Here is a 16,997-nt window from a genome sequence, read left to right on the forward strand (position 1 = left end):
CACCGAAAGTAAACTGGTGGTAATGCGGCTTTAAAAGGCGCTGAACTTCAAAACGGTCCCTAGAACTGCTGAAGAAAATCTCTCCGTCCGTCGAGGATGATGATGCTATCAGGGCTGAACACGATCTTGACGGAGAGGGCAACAAAACTTGCAAACTGAACAATTTCCTTTGCTGAATGACGGTTGGAAAATTCTACTAAGGAAATATGTCCCGAAAGTGAAAGGAAGAGAAGTAGAAGACGAGGACGATAAGGTTGAAGGAGATGACGGAGACGAAGGAGATGACGGAGATGAAGGAGATAACGGAGACGAAGGAGATGACGGAGACGAAGGAGATGACGGATCGACTTCAGATGACAGAGACGAAGTAGATGACCGATCGTCTTACGATGACGGGCACATCGTTGCTTATTGGTAAAGTTCATTTGGAGGGCCGTAAACGACGCCATGCTATGACTGAAAAAACTTTTAGCTCACCCTGTATACGCGCTCTAGCATGTTGTTGTTATCATTTGTAATTAAGAAGACTGTGCTGCCCTAGCTCTTCGTCCCACACACTATGGTAGATTATTACTGAAATGTCACCAAGTACTATATATACAGCAGTTTAATCAGAACAAGAGAGCATATCTTAAAAAGATATTTGTAGGAGATTTGGAGATTCTCCGCAGGAATAAATGTTGAATTTCATGAGGCCCGGAGATTGTGCCAAATATACCTGTTCAAAAAATATGGCCCTCTTCAAAATCTTGGTTCAAAAATAAAGGCCGTACTCCAAATCCGAGTTAAAAAAATTGTGACCCCCCAAATATAGTAGCCATCCCCCCCCCATAAATAATAACTGCTCCTGTACGGTGCTCCACATCAATCTCTGCTGAAACGAGCCGGATTACGTGTCCCAGAAATTGACCAATCATAACAAACCTTCTAGACTTTGCTGGCTAGATCCAGACCCCCCTTAACTTGTTCTCTTCTTTTGCTGACTCGAATCGGCTTAGTTTTTGCCAGTAAAACACCACAGAGAAAAAGCTCTTCTCTGTCAGCGCTAAAGAACTATATAGACAGGGGCGGATATAGCTTTTCGCTAAAGGGGGGTTTAGCTCAGTGACAAAGGGTGAGGGGGGATGTTTTTGTCACATATGGCTTTCTGGCAGCCCTTGGAAATAGTAATTGCTATATATCTGTATATTTCTGATTTAATAGCCCTGAATCCAACCGAGACATTCGTATTATGATAACATTCAATCGTTCATGTCTGGAAACATCTTGAGTGTGTTGTTCAATATACATAAGTCATTTTGCAGCAGCAGAATGTAGACATCAATAAGACATTAATAAAACTCTCTATCTATTATTTAAACATTTTTTACAGTACCAAATGTCCAACGAGGTAGTAAATTTAAGTCTAGCTAAATCCTGCATATAACCGTCATCCCAGTACAATTATCCCAGTACCCAGTTCAATTATCCCATCCCAGTACCCAGTACAATTATCCCATCCCAGTACCCAGTACAATTATCCCATCCCAGTACAATTATGTTTTTTTTCAGCCTTCCATAGCGCCCTCTCCTAACATTTGTTTGAAAAGTCCGCGGAAGAAAAAAAGTCGTTCTTCGCATGTAAACTCACAACATACTTTCCGTGTCAACTGGTTTGCCTTGCTAAAAAACATTTTTTTGCTAGAGCTGTGGAAGAGTGCTGCAACAAACATGGCAAATTTCAGTGCACAGGAGTATATTATCTGTCCTTAATGAAAGTCTTGTTGAAAAAAAAAAAAACAATCAAAACGTAGCGGTGATCTGGCTTCTCCTTTCACCATCATTTCCCCTAGAAAGCACTGGTCAGTCTATATTAAGTGTGTTTCTAAAACGTTCTCTGATTGGCTACTGAGCCACTATTCTGGAACAATGGGTACGCGAAAACAGGGTCCGGCTCGTTTCAGCCGAGGTCGTCGTGGAGCAAAGTTAATTTTAATTTAAAAATAGCGACGGGTTTAGATGATGAGTCTATTTAAAGAAATTTGACTCACTTTATATAGAAAAAAAAATGTTGCGCTACTTTTTATGACGCTAGTTTTCAAAAATTGAAAAAGATTTTCATGTTTTTTTTTTGGAGCTTCTTCACACTCGATTGATAGAATGTGACACATGCAAGGAATGAATCAATATTTATTTTTGATATTTTTTAAATATTGTTCATTTCTTAAAATTTTGATTGGGGAATCAGTAGAAATTACGGCAAAATTTAAAAAGGTTACTGGTGCCAAGGGATCAGGGAAGGAATAGCCGAATCAAAAACTATCCTATGATAGTAACAGGAACAAGTAATGCATTCTTGTATTAGGGAGCGGTCATTAATTACTGGGTGGAGGGAATTTGCAACCCCCATACTTTAAAATGATGCAAAACGTAGACTCAAATGTCTTTGTTAACATCGTCGACGACGTAATCGTTTTCTAGCGACACAGATATTTGTTGTTTATCCCTGTGTCACTCGAAGTGAAGATTCATACTTTTAAATTCAAAGACATTCAAAGGCATAGCCACAGGTAGATTTCCCCAAATCTGGAATCAAAAGCCTGCAGGGGTGACCAAAGGCTATCGGAATACTATAATCTCAATGTCATCTAATATAGTGTTTATCATCTCATTCACTTACTTTTGCATTAGGAAGCCCAAGAAACAACGAAACTTTAACCAATTTAGCAGTTTTATATGGATAACCAACTTTTACGTAATTTGCATAAAATCTGAAAAGCCACGAAATTGTTGGTCGGTTGGAGGCAGCTCGAAGTCACCGAAGACGACGTAGCCGATGTAATCACAAGAATACAGTCACGCGTATCTTCCCATCCATGTGCTTCTGGTATTGTAGAAAGTGTCTCTCGACCATTTCAGCTAAACATGTGCACGTAACGAAACCATCTTCACAAGCATTGCAACTCCGCTTGAGAATTGATAAAGGCGCGGTTGTCATAGTAACAGATTCTATGGAGACTACATACGCACTCGGCCCGCGGTGCTAGCTACGGTTCAAGTTGAGCGCGCTCGCGACTGTCACACAGTGCTACCACCTGTTCACACAAGATTAAGTTTACGAATTGTACCCGCCATGCACCTGTCCTCAACGATAGCCCGTGATCAATGATTCAACGGTTAAGTCACACAGCCTAAACAGATTTCTTTTTCAGGCCCCTAGGCGAAAAAAACCCTGGATTTCTTTCTCTTCTGGGAAATATGGGTGATGGGATCTTTGTCCTAAACCCGCTTAGGATTTTTATAGTTGTAATTTTAGTACCGAGCTTTTTAGGGGTTCCGCTAACAAATCCTAACCCGTATTGGAATGCGACAAGAGATTGGAAGCGAGAGTTGGCGGACAAGGAGGGATATTTTACTAATACGTGGGCTGTGGAAATAGAACACCCTTTCGAAGAGAAATATGTCCGGGAAATTTCCAAGAGACATGGGTTTACAATTATTGGAAAGGTAGGATTTGGAAAACTCGACGATGGCAGGTAGATACCGGCAAAATGGCCGGCAATCCAAAACACAATCAAGTAACAGTAGATAGAGAAATATATTGCTATTTAATTGCACGATTTCAACTGAAACATACGCTTAATAATATTTGTTCGTACTTAGTTGTGGTCGTTTATATATCTTCTTTATCAAGCAAGATGCATTAGAAATCATTTGATCAATTTTTGCAATCCCTGAAGCATGGAAATTTATATTCTATCTTTTTAAAATACGAAACTGACGTAAAGCAAACTGTTAACCTTCATCAATAAATTCTAGAAACAATGTGTGACAAAACTAAGCCAACCAGACTCGCACGATACCTTTTATAGTACTTTTATAAATTAAGAGCAGGTTCAACAGAACAATGAGTGCTTTTATACAGCTATTTCAAATAAGGCCGGATTCGGAGAATCTGTGTATCGTAACCCGCAGTGCTTCATGGGTATAAAGTAAGAAGTAATAGGCAAATAAGCGTAAATTAAATACAGGTTTTAAAAGCTGTAGAATTATTGTTTATATTCTTATTTACATTCACATGCCTTTCTTTCCGTTTATACTATACCCATGAATCACTGCGGGTTATGACACCTTGATTCTCGAGTGCAACCTTATTTGAAACAGAAGTAAAAATGAAGGGCGAGTTTGGTGATGAGAGAAGTGAAAATACGCCTCGTCTAAACACGACTATGGGAAGAAAGGTTTATGGTAATACAGTACTCTGGTGATGATGGCTGTTGTAATTCTTATGACGATGATGATTGATAATGATGGTAGTGGTGCTGATTATGATGATGATGGTAGTAAATTGATCTGTTGATACTGCGATATTGGTGATAGTTATAACCATCACAACACGATAAGATGTCGAATTACGACTACGATAAAGATTTTGCATGTATATGATGTTGTTGATCATACACGATTCTGAAAATAATTACTTTGATATCATAGAGCTGTTTTTTACGAATCTTATTATAATGACCAAGATGGTGTATTTCTCCCTAGATCGGTAATCTAAAAGGCCATTATCACTTGCGCCATGACGATGTTGATGAGCTTAACAAAGAACATAATCGTGATAAGACAGACAGACTTCTTCTTGAGGATAACGTACGTATGAGCCATACAGACAGAAGTCTTTGAAGAAAACATATGTATATATCAACTATGTGAAAATACATCTAATTTAAGAGTATGATATGGTACATTCAACCCTTCAACAAGATTTTCAGACTAACATTTTTTTTCAGGTTCGATGGGCAGAACAGCAGAAGATTCTTCACAGAGTGAGAAAGGACGGGATTCCAACAGACCCGATGTTCACAGAAATGTGGTACCTGGTAAGATGATATTTAGAAGTCGAACATGGGACAAGATCCCTTTGAATCCTTCTTGTTGCTGTGTGATTATACAGCCTCGCACTACAAATGGGAAAAAAACATAAGTTCAAAAGAAAAAAAATCATGCGGAAAGAAAGTTCACAAAAATAACATGAACATTGGGGCAAATATCAATCATTCCTCATTGGATATTGATCTTTTGTTTATATTGGTCTTCGAGCCCGCCCCCCCCCCTTCTCCCTTTGATCCACAGTCGTCTGCGTAGCAGTGCTTGCAAAATACTAAAATTAGCTGCCAAGCCACTGACGATGCCTCGTAAGGCCGAAATCTCACTGGGCTCTAACATCGATCGAACGAACTCACGTCTCATGAGCAACTAAAACAACGGAAGTTCTTGCTTTAACAGTTTCCTGCAGTAAGTTTCCTGCTTTATGGCCTCCCGAGGCTGTGAGCAAAACGCATGCGTTTTTAAACTGTGCGCCGGGCTAATGACCCCATTCTGATATTAGTGTAGATATTGATTCAGCGCACACGGCACAGCGAATAACACTTTTTCTCCCAGATGAACACTGGGCAGACCGGGGGACCTGTGGGTGTTGATATCAACGTCATTCCTGTATGGAAGCGAGGCATAACGGGGAGGGGCGTTGTTGTCACAGTGTTAGATGACGGTGGGTATTTTGGCTTCTAACGTGATAACTACAGTAAATGATCTAATAAACGCCCCTTGTCTAAAGAACCCCTCCTTTCTTATGAACGCCACCCACTAAGCTCACAATTTCGTATTTAACGCCCCCTTCTAACAAACACCCCCCCCCCTATCAAACGTCCCCCTCCCCCTCTAAGCTTAAGAACAAATGATAGGAATTCGGGTAATATAAATCTAATTGCCTTTTTGGTTAATCTAAGTGGGAATGTCATGAAACGCTTGCAACGCAGGCTATAATTTAACGAGATCCTAACTGAAATTAGAACCCTACTGAAATTGGGTTTGCTAGAAATCCACTGCACTTGTGTTCGGTGTAAAACCCACTACACTTACGATGTCATTGTTATAGCTTGTACTGAACGCCCCTCTCTAATAACCGTATTTTGCCAAGGTGTGATAAATCCGTCATATTTTTTTTTCAGGCATGGACCACAACCATCCTGATCTGAAGCCAAATTATGTAAGACAAGCAAAATAATAATTTTACTGTTAGTGATTGACAAATTATGTAGACAACTCGAGAGCACTTTTCAGGGGTAGTGATTGTCGAAGTGTTGCCCGCTGATGATGATGATGATGATGATGATGTTGTTGATGATGATGTTGTTGATGATAGTCATAGAAATTATGATGATGGGTGTAATAATGAAACTAATGATAATGATGTGGTAAAAAAGATATTGGGGATAATGGTACGTATGATGATAATGATAATGATTGTGGTAGTAGTGGTGATAGTGTTAGAATTTGTGATGATGGATTTCATAATGATACTAATACTGACGGTGATGATGATAGCGATGGTCATAATACCAGTTATAATGCCATGCGTTATAATGCCATTCTGTTTCCAGGAGCCATGTGCGAGTCATGATTTTAATGATAATGATCAAGATCCTGCCCCGAGAGACATAGACCCCGATAACTGGTGAGGGATCTAATCTTTCTTATGTTAACTATTATAGTGCCAATTTTTACATGATCAAATGCCCAGCGTAACTGACATGATGTACCCGGAGAATCCATATAAACCACAGTGCTTTATGGGAATCAAATAAATAAGCAAATAAGCGTAATATAAATCAAAGTAAATCCAGGTTTAGAAAGCTGAAGCATTCTTGTTTATGTACCTCTTGGCGTTAACAAAGACAGAGCAAAAAAATGGCAAGTTTTCCCGAAATAAGGTCTGGTTATCTTCGGTAAGCTTGAATTTTTGCATAGAGGTTCCTTATGTTATGTAAATCAACATATAAGAAGGATTTTTTTAATAGATTCGTCTTCGAGATATGAGGCTTGAAGTGCAATTTTCAAATGTTTAAAGTATGAATTCTCCTAATTTTTGAGAGAAGTCGGGCTCTGATTAAAAATTAAGCCAACTTTCCTCGCTAATATCTAAATTTCATATCTTCTAAATTTCTTTAAAATTTGGAATGGAGCTTTTGGTCAGAGGAACTCCTTGTATGCGGAATCTTGAGCTTATATATTGAGAATTGGAAAAATTTCATACCATTTTTTTGCTCTGTCGTTCACAAAGCTTTCAGAAACCAGGATCCAGTCATTTATACGTTAAGGTAGTGTTACACGGGAAATGTAACAAAAAACTTGCAACAAAAAGGTTTCGCGATAAATTGTATCGTGGAACTTTCCGCGCATCATTTCACTCGGCAACATGTTGCGTGTTTTTGAACCCGGTTATTAAAAAACATGCAACACAGAATGACGAATATCTGGAAAGTTATTCCGGGTAACATCTGTTTGGCAACATGTAAGAATGGATATGATACAGAATATCGCGAAATGTTTTTTTTGTTTTAACCAGTGCTGAATAACGTATGCCCATGGCGTGCTCTGGCGAAAACAAACACAATTGTAGTGATAAGTTGAGTTGAGTGTTGACTCGTTCGAAAAAAGGTACGAAAGGATGACTTAAATGGCTGTTTTGACCAAGTTTATAGCATTAAAACCATACTGTACACAAAATGGACAGATTTGCTTGATAATGAGGGAGTCACCAACCTTCACGCTAGTTTTTTTTTTTTTTTTTAATATTCGCCAAATTGTGACAGTTCGCCGGTATTTCAAAACTAAAAGGCTGGTTTAACCGCGCAGTACTGGAGCACATGCCGTTACCCATAGACCACTGCGGGCTGGAATACATGGGTTCTCGGGTGTAAATCTTTTTGAAATATGTGAACTGTAACGGAAAATCTTATCACTTATACCAACCCCAATGTAAGTGTACTTACTTAAAAAGACAACTGATTTCCCATTGTAAACCATGGTCCCTTCCCCGACCGTCAATAGCTATTGCAACCATCCTTCCCCCTCCCCTTCCCCCTCCAACATACTATACCATCCTCTTCATTCCATATGTCACATTATGCTCACGTCAAACATATGCATGAAACTCTTTATTTCAGTTAGTTACGCGTTATTAAGTCATGCGTATCGCATCCATTTTATGTCACGTCTTATCGTCTCGCGATTTCTGGCCCATTATTTTTTTCTACCCTTTTTTCTGTTTTATCCATGCTTCTGATGTTACGCTTTGCTTTCCGTCACACATTAGGATTTTTTCTCCTTAGACTTTCTTTCAGTTATTTGATGTCCTCTTTTTTCTTCACGCGTTACATTGTTGTCACTCTTTTCTACAGTCACGTGTTTATTTGATGACCCCTTTTTCCTTCACGCGTTACATTGTTGTCACGCTTTCCTTCAGTTACGTGTTTATTTTATGCCCCCTATTTTCTTTACTCGCGTTACATTGTTGTCACGCTTCTTTTTAAGTCACGGCACCCGCTGTGCGGGCGAGATCGCGGCTGTGGCGAATGACTCTATCTGCGGGGCTGGAGTCGCGTACAATGCCAAGATTGGAGGTATGGAAAAAGAAGTTTCGCAATTACCTCGGCAACTGGTACTGAACGCTTATTTGAATACCCTTTTTTCAAATGATAGTTTATATTCCGTGAAACTATTCTGTGGAAAAATGGTGATGGAATCTTTGCAGTACTATTTTATATGGTGCGTTTTTTTATATAAACTCACTGGCAAAGGTTTATTTTCGTGTGTTCGTTGTTTTCTTGCCAGGCGTTCGTATGTTGGATGGTAAAGCAACGGACGCCCTTGAAGCGTGCTCGCTTGGATTTGCAAATCAGGTCACAGATGTGTATAGCAACTGTTGGGGCCCTAAGGATGATGGGAAGACCTTTGGTAAACCTGGTCCTCTAGCTGCCAAGGCACTCAAAAGTGGTGCAGAAAAGGTAAGAGAGGAATGATTGAGAAGGGAGGAAAGGGTAAAGGCTTTTTTGCTGTTCGGGCTTCCTGTGTGGACCTCGGAAAAAGGGCCATTTTTCGGTTCCGGTTCAACTCGCCACAGGAAGTTCCCAATTCATAAAAATACTGAAAAAGTAAGAAAAAAACACTTGAGATGCCTGCGAAGGAGGCTAACTCAGCTATTTATTTTTCCAGGGTCGGGGAGGTAAAGGCAACATCTTCGTGTGGGCGACTGGAAATGGCGGACTGACAGATGATGACTGTAATTGCGATGGCTATACCACGAGTATATACACGGTGTCAATAGGCTGTATCGGTGATCACGGGTTATCGGCCTACTACACAGAGCTGTGTTCGTCAACACTTGCTGTAACATTCAATGGCGGAGCACACAGAGAAAAAGAGGAGAATAAAATGGTATTTGACCATGTCACGTTATTCGCGCTATGTCAAGCTCTCCACTCTTTGTCAGACGTACTTTACTACATGTCATGCTTGCTGTTACGTTCAATGACGCACATAGAAAGAAAGATAGAAGAATAAAATAGTATTTGACCATGTCGCGCTATGTCACGCTCTCCACTCTTTGTCAGACATACTTTACTATCTCATGCTTGCTGTTACGTTCAATGGCTCACAAAGAAAAAAGATATAAGAATAAAATAGTATTTGACGCTATCCGAGCTATTTTACGCTCTATCCAATCTAGTTTTGGTCTCTCTTTATTGCGTTATGCCTATGTATTACGCTTGCTTCCACGCTGAATTATGACGCGAAAAGGTAAAGGAAGAAGTAAACTGATAAATTAATTTGGAGGATAATCATTTTTCTTGCAACTTGATGCTTGATTACGCGACGCAGATTCAACGTGGTCGAGTCTAAGGCATAGAAGGTGCCTCAGGTAGCCATGATACAACTCATGTCTGGAACAGATCTTATTATCATCATTTTTTATTTTTAATGGTCGAAAGGAAACTAAAGAACGCCGTGAAAAATTGCTGTGTTCATGTTTCAGATCACTACAGACTTAAAAGGCAAATGCACTGAACAGTTCAAAGGCACATCGTCTGCTGCTCCACTGGCCGCTGGAATGGTGGCACTTATGTTAGAACAGAAGTAAGTTTATCTTGTTCTTTACTGGGGAGGGGTTGGGATTCTGCTGCTCCACTGGCCGCTGGAATGGTGGCACTTATGTTAGAACAGAAGTAAGTTTATCTTGTTCTTTACTGGGGAGGGGTTGGGATTCTGCTGCTCCACTGGCCGCTGGAATGGTGGCACTTATGTTAGAACAGAAGTAAGTTTATCTTGTTCTTTACTGGGGAGGGGTTGGGATTCTGCTGCCCCAATGGCCGCTGGAATGGTAGCACTCATGTTTAATCGTTGGTAGTCGAGTTGGGATTGAAATTGTTGGTTTTGTGGGGAGAGGAATAACGGATACCCCGGAGAAATACCCTCGAAGCAAAGCGATAACCAACAAACTCAACTAACGTCGGAACCGGAAATCGAACCCGGAACTTAGTGGTGAGAGGCACAGGCAGAGCGACGCTCTACCAGCTGCGCTACCTAGGCCAGAGGGGTGGGGTGTTGCGCGGACCTCCTTCGTCTAGCTTCCTTATTACGTGCATGTGACTGACTGTTTTGGGGTGCGTGACAGCCCTTCTCTCACGTGGCGTGACGTACAACACATCATTGTGCATACGGCGAAGATGACGAGCCCTGTGGATGATGGATGGCGTACGAATGGGGCTGGACTCCACTTCAATCACAAGTTTGGCTTTGGTCGTCTTGACGCGGACGCCATGGTGGAGAAGTCACGTGTCTGGAAGAACGTCCCTGTCCAGCGGACATGCACAGGAGCGTCTAGCGTGACAGGGGATGAGAAGTGAGTGGGAATAACAACTTGTTGGTATTAATGGTCTAGCGTGACAGGGGATGAGAAGTGAGTGGGAATAACAACTTGTTGGTATTAATGGTCTAGCGTGACAGGGGATGAGAAGTGAGTGGGAATAACAACTTGTTGGTATTAATGGTCTAGCGTGACAGGGGATGAGAAGTGAGTGGGAATAACAACTTGTTGGTATTAATGGTCTAGCGTGACAGGGGATGAGAAGTGAGTGGGAATAACAACTTGTTGGTATTAATGGTCTAGCGTGACAGGGGATGAGAAGTGAGTGGGAATAACAACTTGTTGGTATTAATGGTCTAGCGTGACAGGGGATGAGAAGTGAGTGGGAATAACAACTTGTTGGTATTAATGGTCTAGCGTGACAGGGGATGAGAAGTGAGTGGGAATAACAACTTGTTGGTATTAATGGTCTAGCGTGACAGGGGATGAGAAGTGAGTGGGAATAACAACTTGTTGGTATTAATGGTCTAGCGTGACAGGGGATGAGAAGTGAGTGGGAATAACAACTTGTTGGTATTAATGGTGTTGTTGCTATCATTGTTGTTTTTGCTCCTTGTTATTGTTGTTGCTGTTGTTGTTATTGATATTGTTTTCTTTGATATTGTTGTTATTATTGCAGTTGTTGTCATTGCAATTTTTGTTATTGTGGTTGTTCGGTGCTAATGTAACCTCCCCTCTCAATGTAACCTTCCCTCTCAATGTAACCTTCCCTCTTAATGTAACCTCCCCTCTCAATGTAACCTCCCCTTTCAATGTAACCTCCCCTCTCAATGTAACCTTTTATCATTCAGAGACATCCCAGTGGGAGGCTCCCTGGACATCCAGATCCCGACCGGGGGGTGCATGGGCACCATTGCCGAGATCAACCACCTGGAGCACGTGGTACTCACTGTTAGTTTTATTCATCGGAGACGCGGTGACGTCAGCCTGCTTCTGACGTCACCATCCGGGACCAAGAACGAGATGCTCTCTACTCGTCGCTATGACGACAGCAAGGAGGGTCTGGATAAATGGTCATTTATGACGGTACACTGCTGGGGTGAGTACGTGACACAAACAAACACTAGCGTGACATTTCTGGGGTGAGTGCGTGATACAAACAAAAACTAGCGTGACATTGCTGGGGTGAGTGCGTGATACAAACAAACACTAGCGTGACATTGCTGGGGTGAGTGCGTGATACAAACAAACACTAGCGTGACATTGCTGGGGTGAGTGCGTGATACAAACAAACACTAGCGTGACATTGCTGGGGTGAGTGCGTGATACAAACAAACACTAGCGTGAGATTGCTGGGGTGAGTGCGTGATACAGACAAACACTAGCGTGACATTGCTGGAGCGAGTGCGTGACACAAACAAACACTAGCGTGACATTGCTGGGGCGAGTGCGTGATACAAACAAAAACTAGCGTGACATTGCTGGGGTGAGTGCGTGATACAAACAAACACTAGCGTGACATTGCTGGGGCGAGTGCGTGATACAAACAAACACTAGCGTGACATTGCTGGGGTAAGTGCGTGATACAAACAAACACTAGCGTGACATTGCTGGGGTGAGTGCGTGATACAAACAAACACAAGCGTGACATTGCTGGGGCGAGTGCGTGACACAAATAAGCACTATCGTGACATTGCTGGGGCGAGTGCTTGATACAAACAAAACTAGCGTGACATTGCTGAGGTGAGTGCGTGACACAAACAAAAACTAGCGTGACATTGCTGAGGCGAGTGCGTGACGCAATGAAATTGTTACGTGGCATCAATGGGGTACGTGTTAGTATGTGATCATGATGCGCTTCAACCTTCGCAGGGGAAAACCCGAGAGGGTTCTGGAAGCTGAACGTGATTGACAACCCTCTGAACGAGATCGGTGATCGCGTGGTTAACGGGTTTGGGACGCTACACTTGGACACGAGCAAACAAGACACAGACGTCGAGGATCTTGAGGAACAAGTAATTGACGACCAGACGAAACAGCAAGCAGCAAGAATTCAGAGTATCAAAAACACGGTACGTAGAGTATTCAAAGAATCAGAAACAGACAGAGCAAAAAAATGGCAAGTTTTCCCAAAATAAGGTGTGGTTAACTTCGGTAAGCTTGAATTTTTGCATAGAGTTTCCTTAAGGGAATTCCCTTGAAATAGATCTACAACCCAGAATTTTTTAAAACTTGGCATAAACAATATTGAAGTTAAGGGCTTTCAAAAAATGTAATAAAAAAATGGGGGTACCGACCTCGTTTTCGCAACAGAGGGGCGTAGAGTTGACGCGTTTTTACTGATCGCACAAAGAAAAATCCCAACTCTTAGTTTTCAAAAAGAGTGCCCTTAGTCTTTAGAAAATTAATTTTTGTTTGTCGATCTGCCAAAATCCGATCTCCTAAACAATAACCCGTAGTAGCTAATGTTCCAAACAAATCACATTTTAAGATATCGCACTAAAAGACATTGTTTTCGCCGCAATTCATACGGTAAAAAGCTCCATTTTAAAGTATTTTTACGGCTTTTAAGAGAAATAACAAAACTTCTACAACCCAACTTTTTTTCTTCTTTCAGTATATCATTTTTCCGTATATATTTAACTATTTGAGCAAATAAAAAATGGGGGTAACCGTTTTTCTGTCAAAGCGATTTTAAATAAAAAACGCGCGCCTTTTGCTGTGTTTTCTTGTACAACTGTGGCGCGCGCGCGCACTTAATATCGGAAAATTCGAACAAACAGCGCGCGCCACTATGCGCAGAAGGGGTGCGCAGTGCAATTCAAGGGAATTACCTTAAACCAACATATCGAAAAGTGTTTTTTCTTAGAGATATGAGGCTTGAAGTGCAATTTTCAAATGTTCAAAGTGTGAAGTCTGCTCGTTTTTAGGGAAAAGTCGGGCTTTGATCAGAAATTAGGCCAATTTTGCTCGCTAGTAGCTAAATTTCATATCTTCTAAATTTCTTGAAAATTTGTAATTAAGCTTTTGGTCAGAGGAACTCCTTGTATACGGAATCTTGAGCTTATAGATTGAGATTTGGACAATTTTATGCCATTTATTTTGCTCTGTCTCAGAAACACGGTTCGTTATCAGGTGAGTGATTACCGGGGGAATGCCAAGGGGTCCCGACCAAACCCTGCTTATGTGACTAGTAGAGTCCGACACCGTGTTGACATCTGCGTTGAGAGTTAACGATGGTTTTATTTTTATTTGTGCGATCGGATAGAAATAGATTTGAGATGGATCTAGTAATCTATTACAAGTGCAATAGATTGAGTAAGTACGCAGCTGCTTTGTCTCCTATTATCTTTGTTCTACAAAGGAGTTCTTTTGTCTCTATTCTTCTCGTTCTTTGTGTCGAGGTGCGGATATTGTTCATTTGCCTAATCAAATTGCAGCTTGTAAGAGCTGCGTACTGACCCGATAGATTTGAACTCAATTGATCTGTGGCAGGTGAATTGTGTAGTTCCAGAAAATATCCTTACTCCCTTGAGAGGATTGGAAATTCCGGGGGGGGGGGGGTGGGGTGGGGTTTAAACGGCTAGGAATTTCCAGAGGGGAGGGGGGGATAAAATGCCCTTTTTCAGTAACTGCATTTATTGCGAAAGACAGGATGCTTCAAACTTCTTAGCCAAACTTGCAAGGAGTTTTTGTTTGTTTTTGTTGTTGCAGAGACGTAGCAGGTATAATAAGATTTTGTTGAGCACAATACAGAAACATTAAAAAAATATTTTTATTTTTATTTTTTTTATTTAGGGGAGGGCATGTGATGTCACGGTTGTGGAATTGCATCATTTTGTGACACAATATAACAGAAAAAAGCATTTTTAACCACTGATATTTTTCTGTAGAATCCCCTGTTTGATTTCCCGTACCCCGCTGGTGTGCGGAGAGATAGAGTCAAGCCATTCTCTAACAACATGGACACTTCGGAGACCGAAGAGAGTATTGTAGATGATTTATATAACTTGACGCAGAGCGACACCGCGAGCTTTACCGAGTACGTGTACGACCGCAGCAAAATACCTAGACCGGAAGCGAAACTCAGAAGCGACGATAGTGATGACGACGATGTAACCGGAAGTAATAGTTCCGGAAGTGACGACACCGGAAGTAGCGATGCTGAAATAAAGGCAGTAGAATACAAATCTGATGGGGAAACACAAGATGGTGGTAGTAATGGTAGCGGGGTTTTCATTTTACAGAAACCGAACGAGAGAAGGCCGAAAAAGAAACTTAAATATAAAAAGCGTAGCAAAATAAACTCTCATAAGAAAAAGTTGATTAATGCAAAAGCTAAAAAGGACGCTACGAAAAAGGTCCAGGTTGCTGTGCAGGAGACCGCCACACAGCGGGTCCAGGTGAATGCCGGGTATGATAATCCCGAGATCCCGTGCCTCGCCCGCGGGTGCTCGGGTATCCTATTGAAGTGGGTACTTACTTTCTACGGTACATACGAACCGCCAGAGAACACATAGGCAGATAGATATTATACTGTTATACTTTAGATTTATTATGAGTAGTAAGATATTCCTCTGTACAAGATCTAAGAGACCTAAGGTGGGTGTGGTCATTGTGAATACGAGCTGCTGATTGGTGCTGATTGGTGGAATTTAGAAGATACTGTCATTAATATTCAGGTGGCAGTTGAAACGTGTGACGTCACTTACTCCTCTATCTCAAACCTTTTTAAAAAAACGAACATCAGTGCAAAATGGCAAATGGCCGATGGTACTTCTAAAACTAATCGCTGCTTCCAGAATAAAGAAGTGAAGTGAAGTGCAAATCGCAAGATTTATTTATATTTTCCTACATATAGTAGAAAATGACGAGTCCTATGGTATTTTCAGATGACAGAACTACCATTTTCCATTTGCACTTTGAAATAGGTGTATATCTTACTGGTATTGCCGTCGTTTGATAGGGGGCCGCAAGCTGCCTCTCTCCCTCTTGTTCATTCAATTCATACTCTGCAAAACTATCGTACTATGGGCCACCGTTCTTTTGTAGAAATAAAGTTTTGATTGGCGCATATCCGTAAATAAGAAAGTGGACTTTGATTCTTTCCATCTGTCCAAGTCCAACCATTCCACGTTTTACGGACATGCACCAAATATGGAACCACAATTTGTCTCTTTTGGATTCCCCTTAAAATTAGCACTCTTATCAGTGAGCAGCGCTTAGTTTTAAATGTATTGTTATCTTTTCACAAGCAATATAGTGCCAGTCTCTCGTGGCATTTGTTTCACGCGGTAACGTGTTGAGCAGGGTGGAGAGCATATCACTTCGAAACGCTTTTGCAAAGTTTATGTAAATTACTGCTTTATTAATAAAATTACATTACTTTTTGTAGCTTCATTCTTTAGTAATGCAATCAACATACAACAGGCGCAAATAGGTCGCATACTCTATTTCACAGCACGTGACTTGAGTCACGCGTTACACGCAGGCAGACGCCGATAGCAGTCACGCGACTCTGTACCACGTAACACAGACCAACTTGTTTTAAGCACAAATGCGGCCTCGTAACGAAAACCGCAATTTGAACAAAAGAATAACAGCTATTTCCAATACCATATGCGCAAAGCATGCTAAAAGAAAATAAACTAACAAAAGATGATTATTAAAGATAAAAATGATTGACCTTCGTAGACCATACTTCCAGGCTTAAAACTTTAAGGCTGAAAATAACTTATACAGGCGCGAACACGGGTGCGCAGAGTGCGCGCGCAAATAACCGTCATGCTGGATTCTAATGTTATTCATGACTGCACTTAGTCTGGAGCTGCAAACTGGGGAAAGGTTCTCTTGAGAGAGAGGTTGCTGTATACAAAATATTCTTTGTTTTAGGGATATGTACTTTACTATTAATTCCCCAAAATCAAACAAACACACAAAAAACATGGATTTATGGCTCAGTTTTGCGAAGACATTCTACAGCATGTTTTTGGTTATGATAAAAATGCAGGCCCGGAACTATGAGTACGGAAAGGGGTAGAGGTGTTGCTCGGGTGCCTGCGCAAGAGGTTCATTCTGAATGGAAGGGATTAGACAAAATCGACGTGTATTGTACATCAAGCATAAAGCCGTAGCAAACAGTCGCACTCAGACTTTTGACCACTGGTCGTCTAGTATTTTAAGGACCTTGCTGCCGGAGGTTTAGTTTTAGAGTATAAAGTGTGATGGCACGCGCACGTCAAGGTGAATTGTATAGCTCAATGGAAGTCTATGGTTTCTCGATACCAAGTAGTGTTTTTTATACGGG

General features: G+C 41.2%; 1 protein-coding gene across 1 annotated transcript; it reads left to right on the forward strand.

Moving 5' to 3' along the window:
* Positions 1 to 3,115: 3,115 nt before the first annotated feature.
* On the forward strand, positions 3,116 to 16,084 carry LOC5510440 (PC3-like endoprotease variant B). Its single transcript, XM_048722013.1, has 14 exons — positions 3,116 to 3,486; positions 4,528 to 4,632; positions 4,773 to 4,862; positions 5,425 to 5,533; positions 5,994 to 6,031; positions 6,426 to 6,499; positions 8,359 to 8,447; positions 8,659 to 8,831; positions 9,040 to 9,261; positions 9,860 to 9,960; positions 10,499 to 10,726; positions 11,542 to 11,789; positions 12,563 to 12,762; positions 14,584 to 16,084. The coding sequence occupies exons 1-14, from the start codon at positions 3,238 to 3,240 to the stop codon at positions 15,208 to 15,210; spliced, it is 2,553 nt and encodes an 850-aa protein (XP_048577970.1). The 5' UTR covers positions 3,116 to 3,237; the 3' UTR covers positions 15,211 to 16,084.
* Positions 16,085 to 16,997: the final 913 nt, after the last annotated feature.

The sequence above is a fragment of the Nematostella vectensis genome, chromosome 14 (genome assembly GCF_932526225.1).
Source record: "Nematostella vectensis chromosome 14, jaNemVect1.1, whole genome shotgun sequence".
NCBI lineage: Eukaryota > Metazoa > Cnidaria > Anthozoa > Actiniaria > Edwardsiidae > Nematostella > Nematostella vectensis.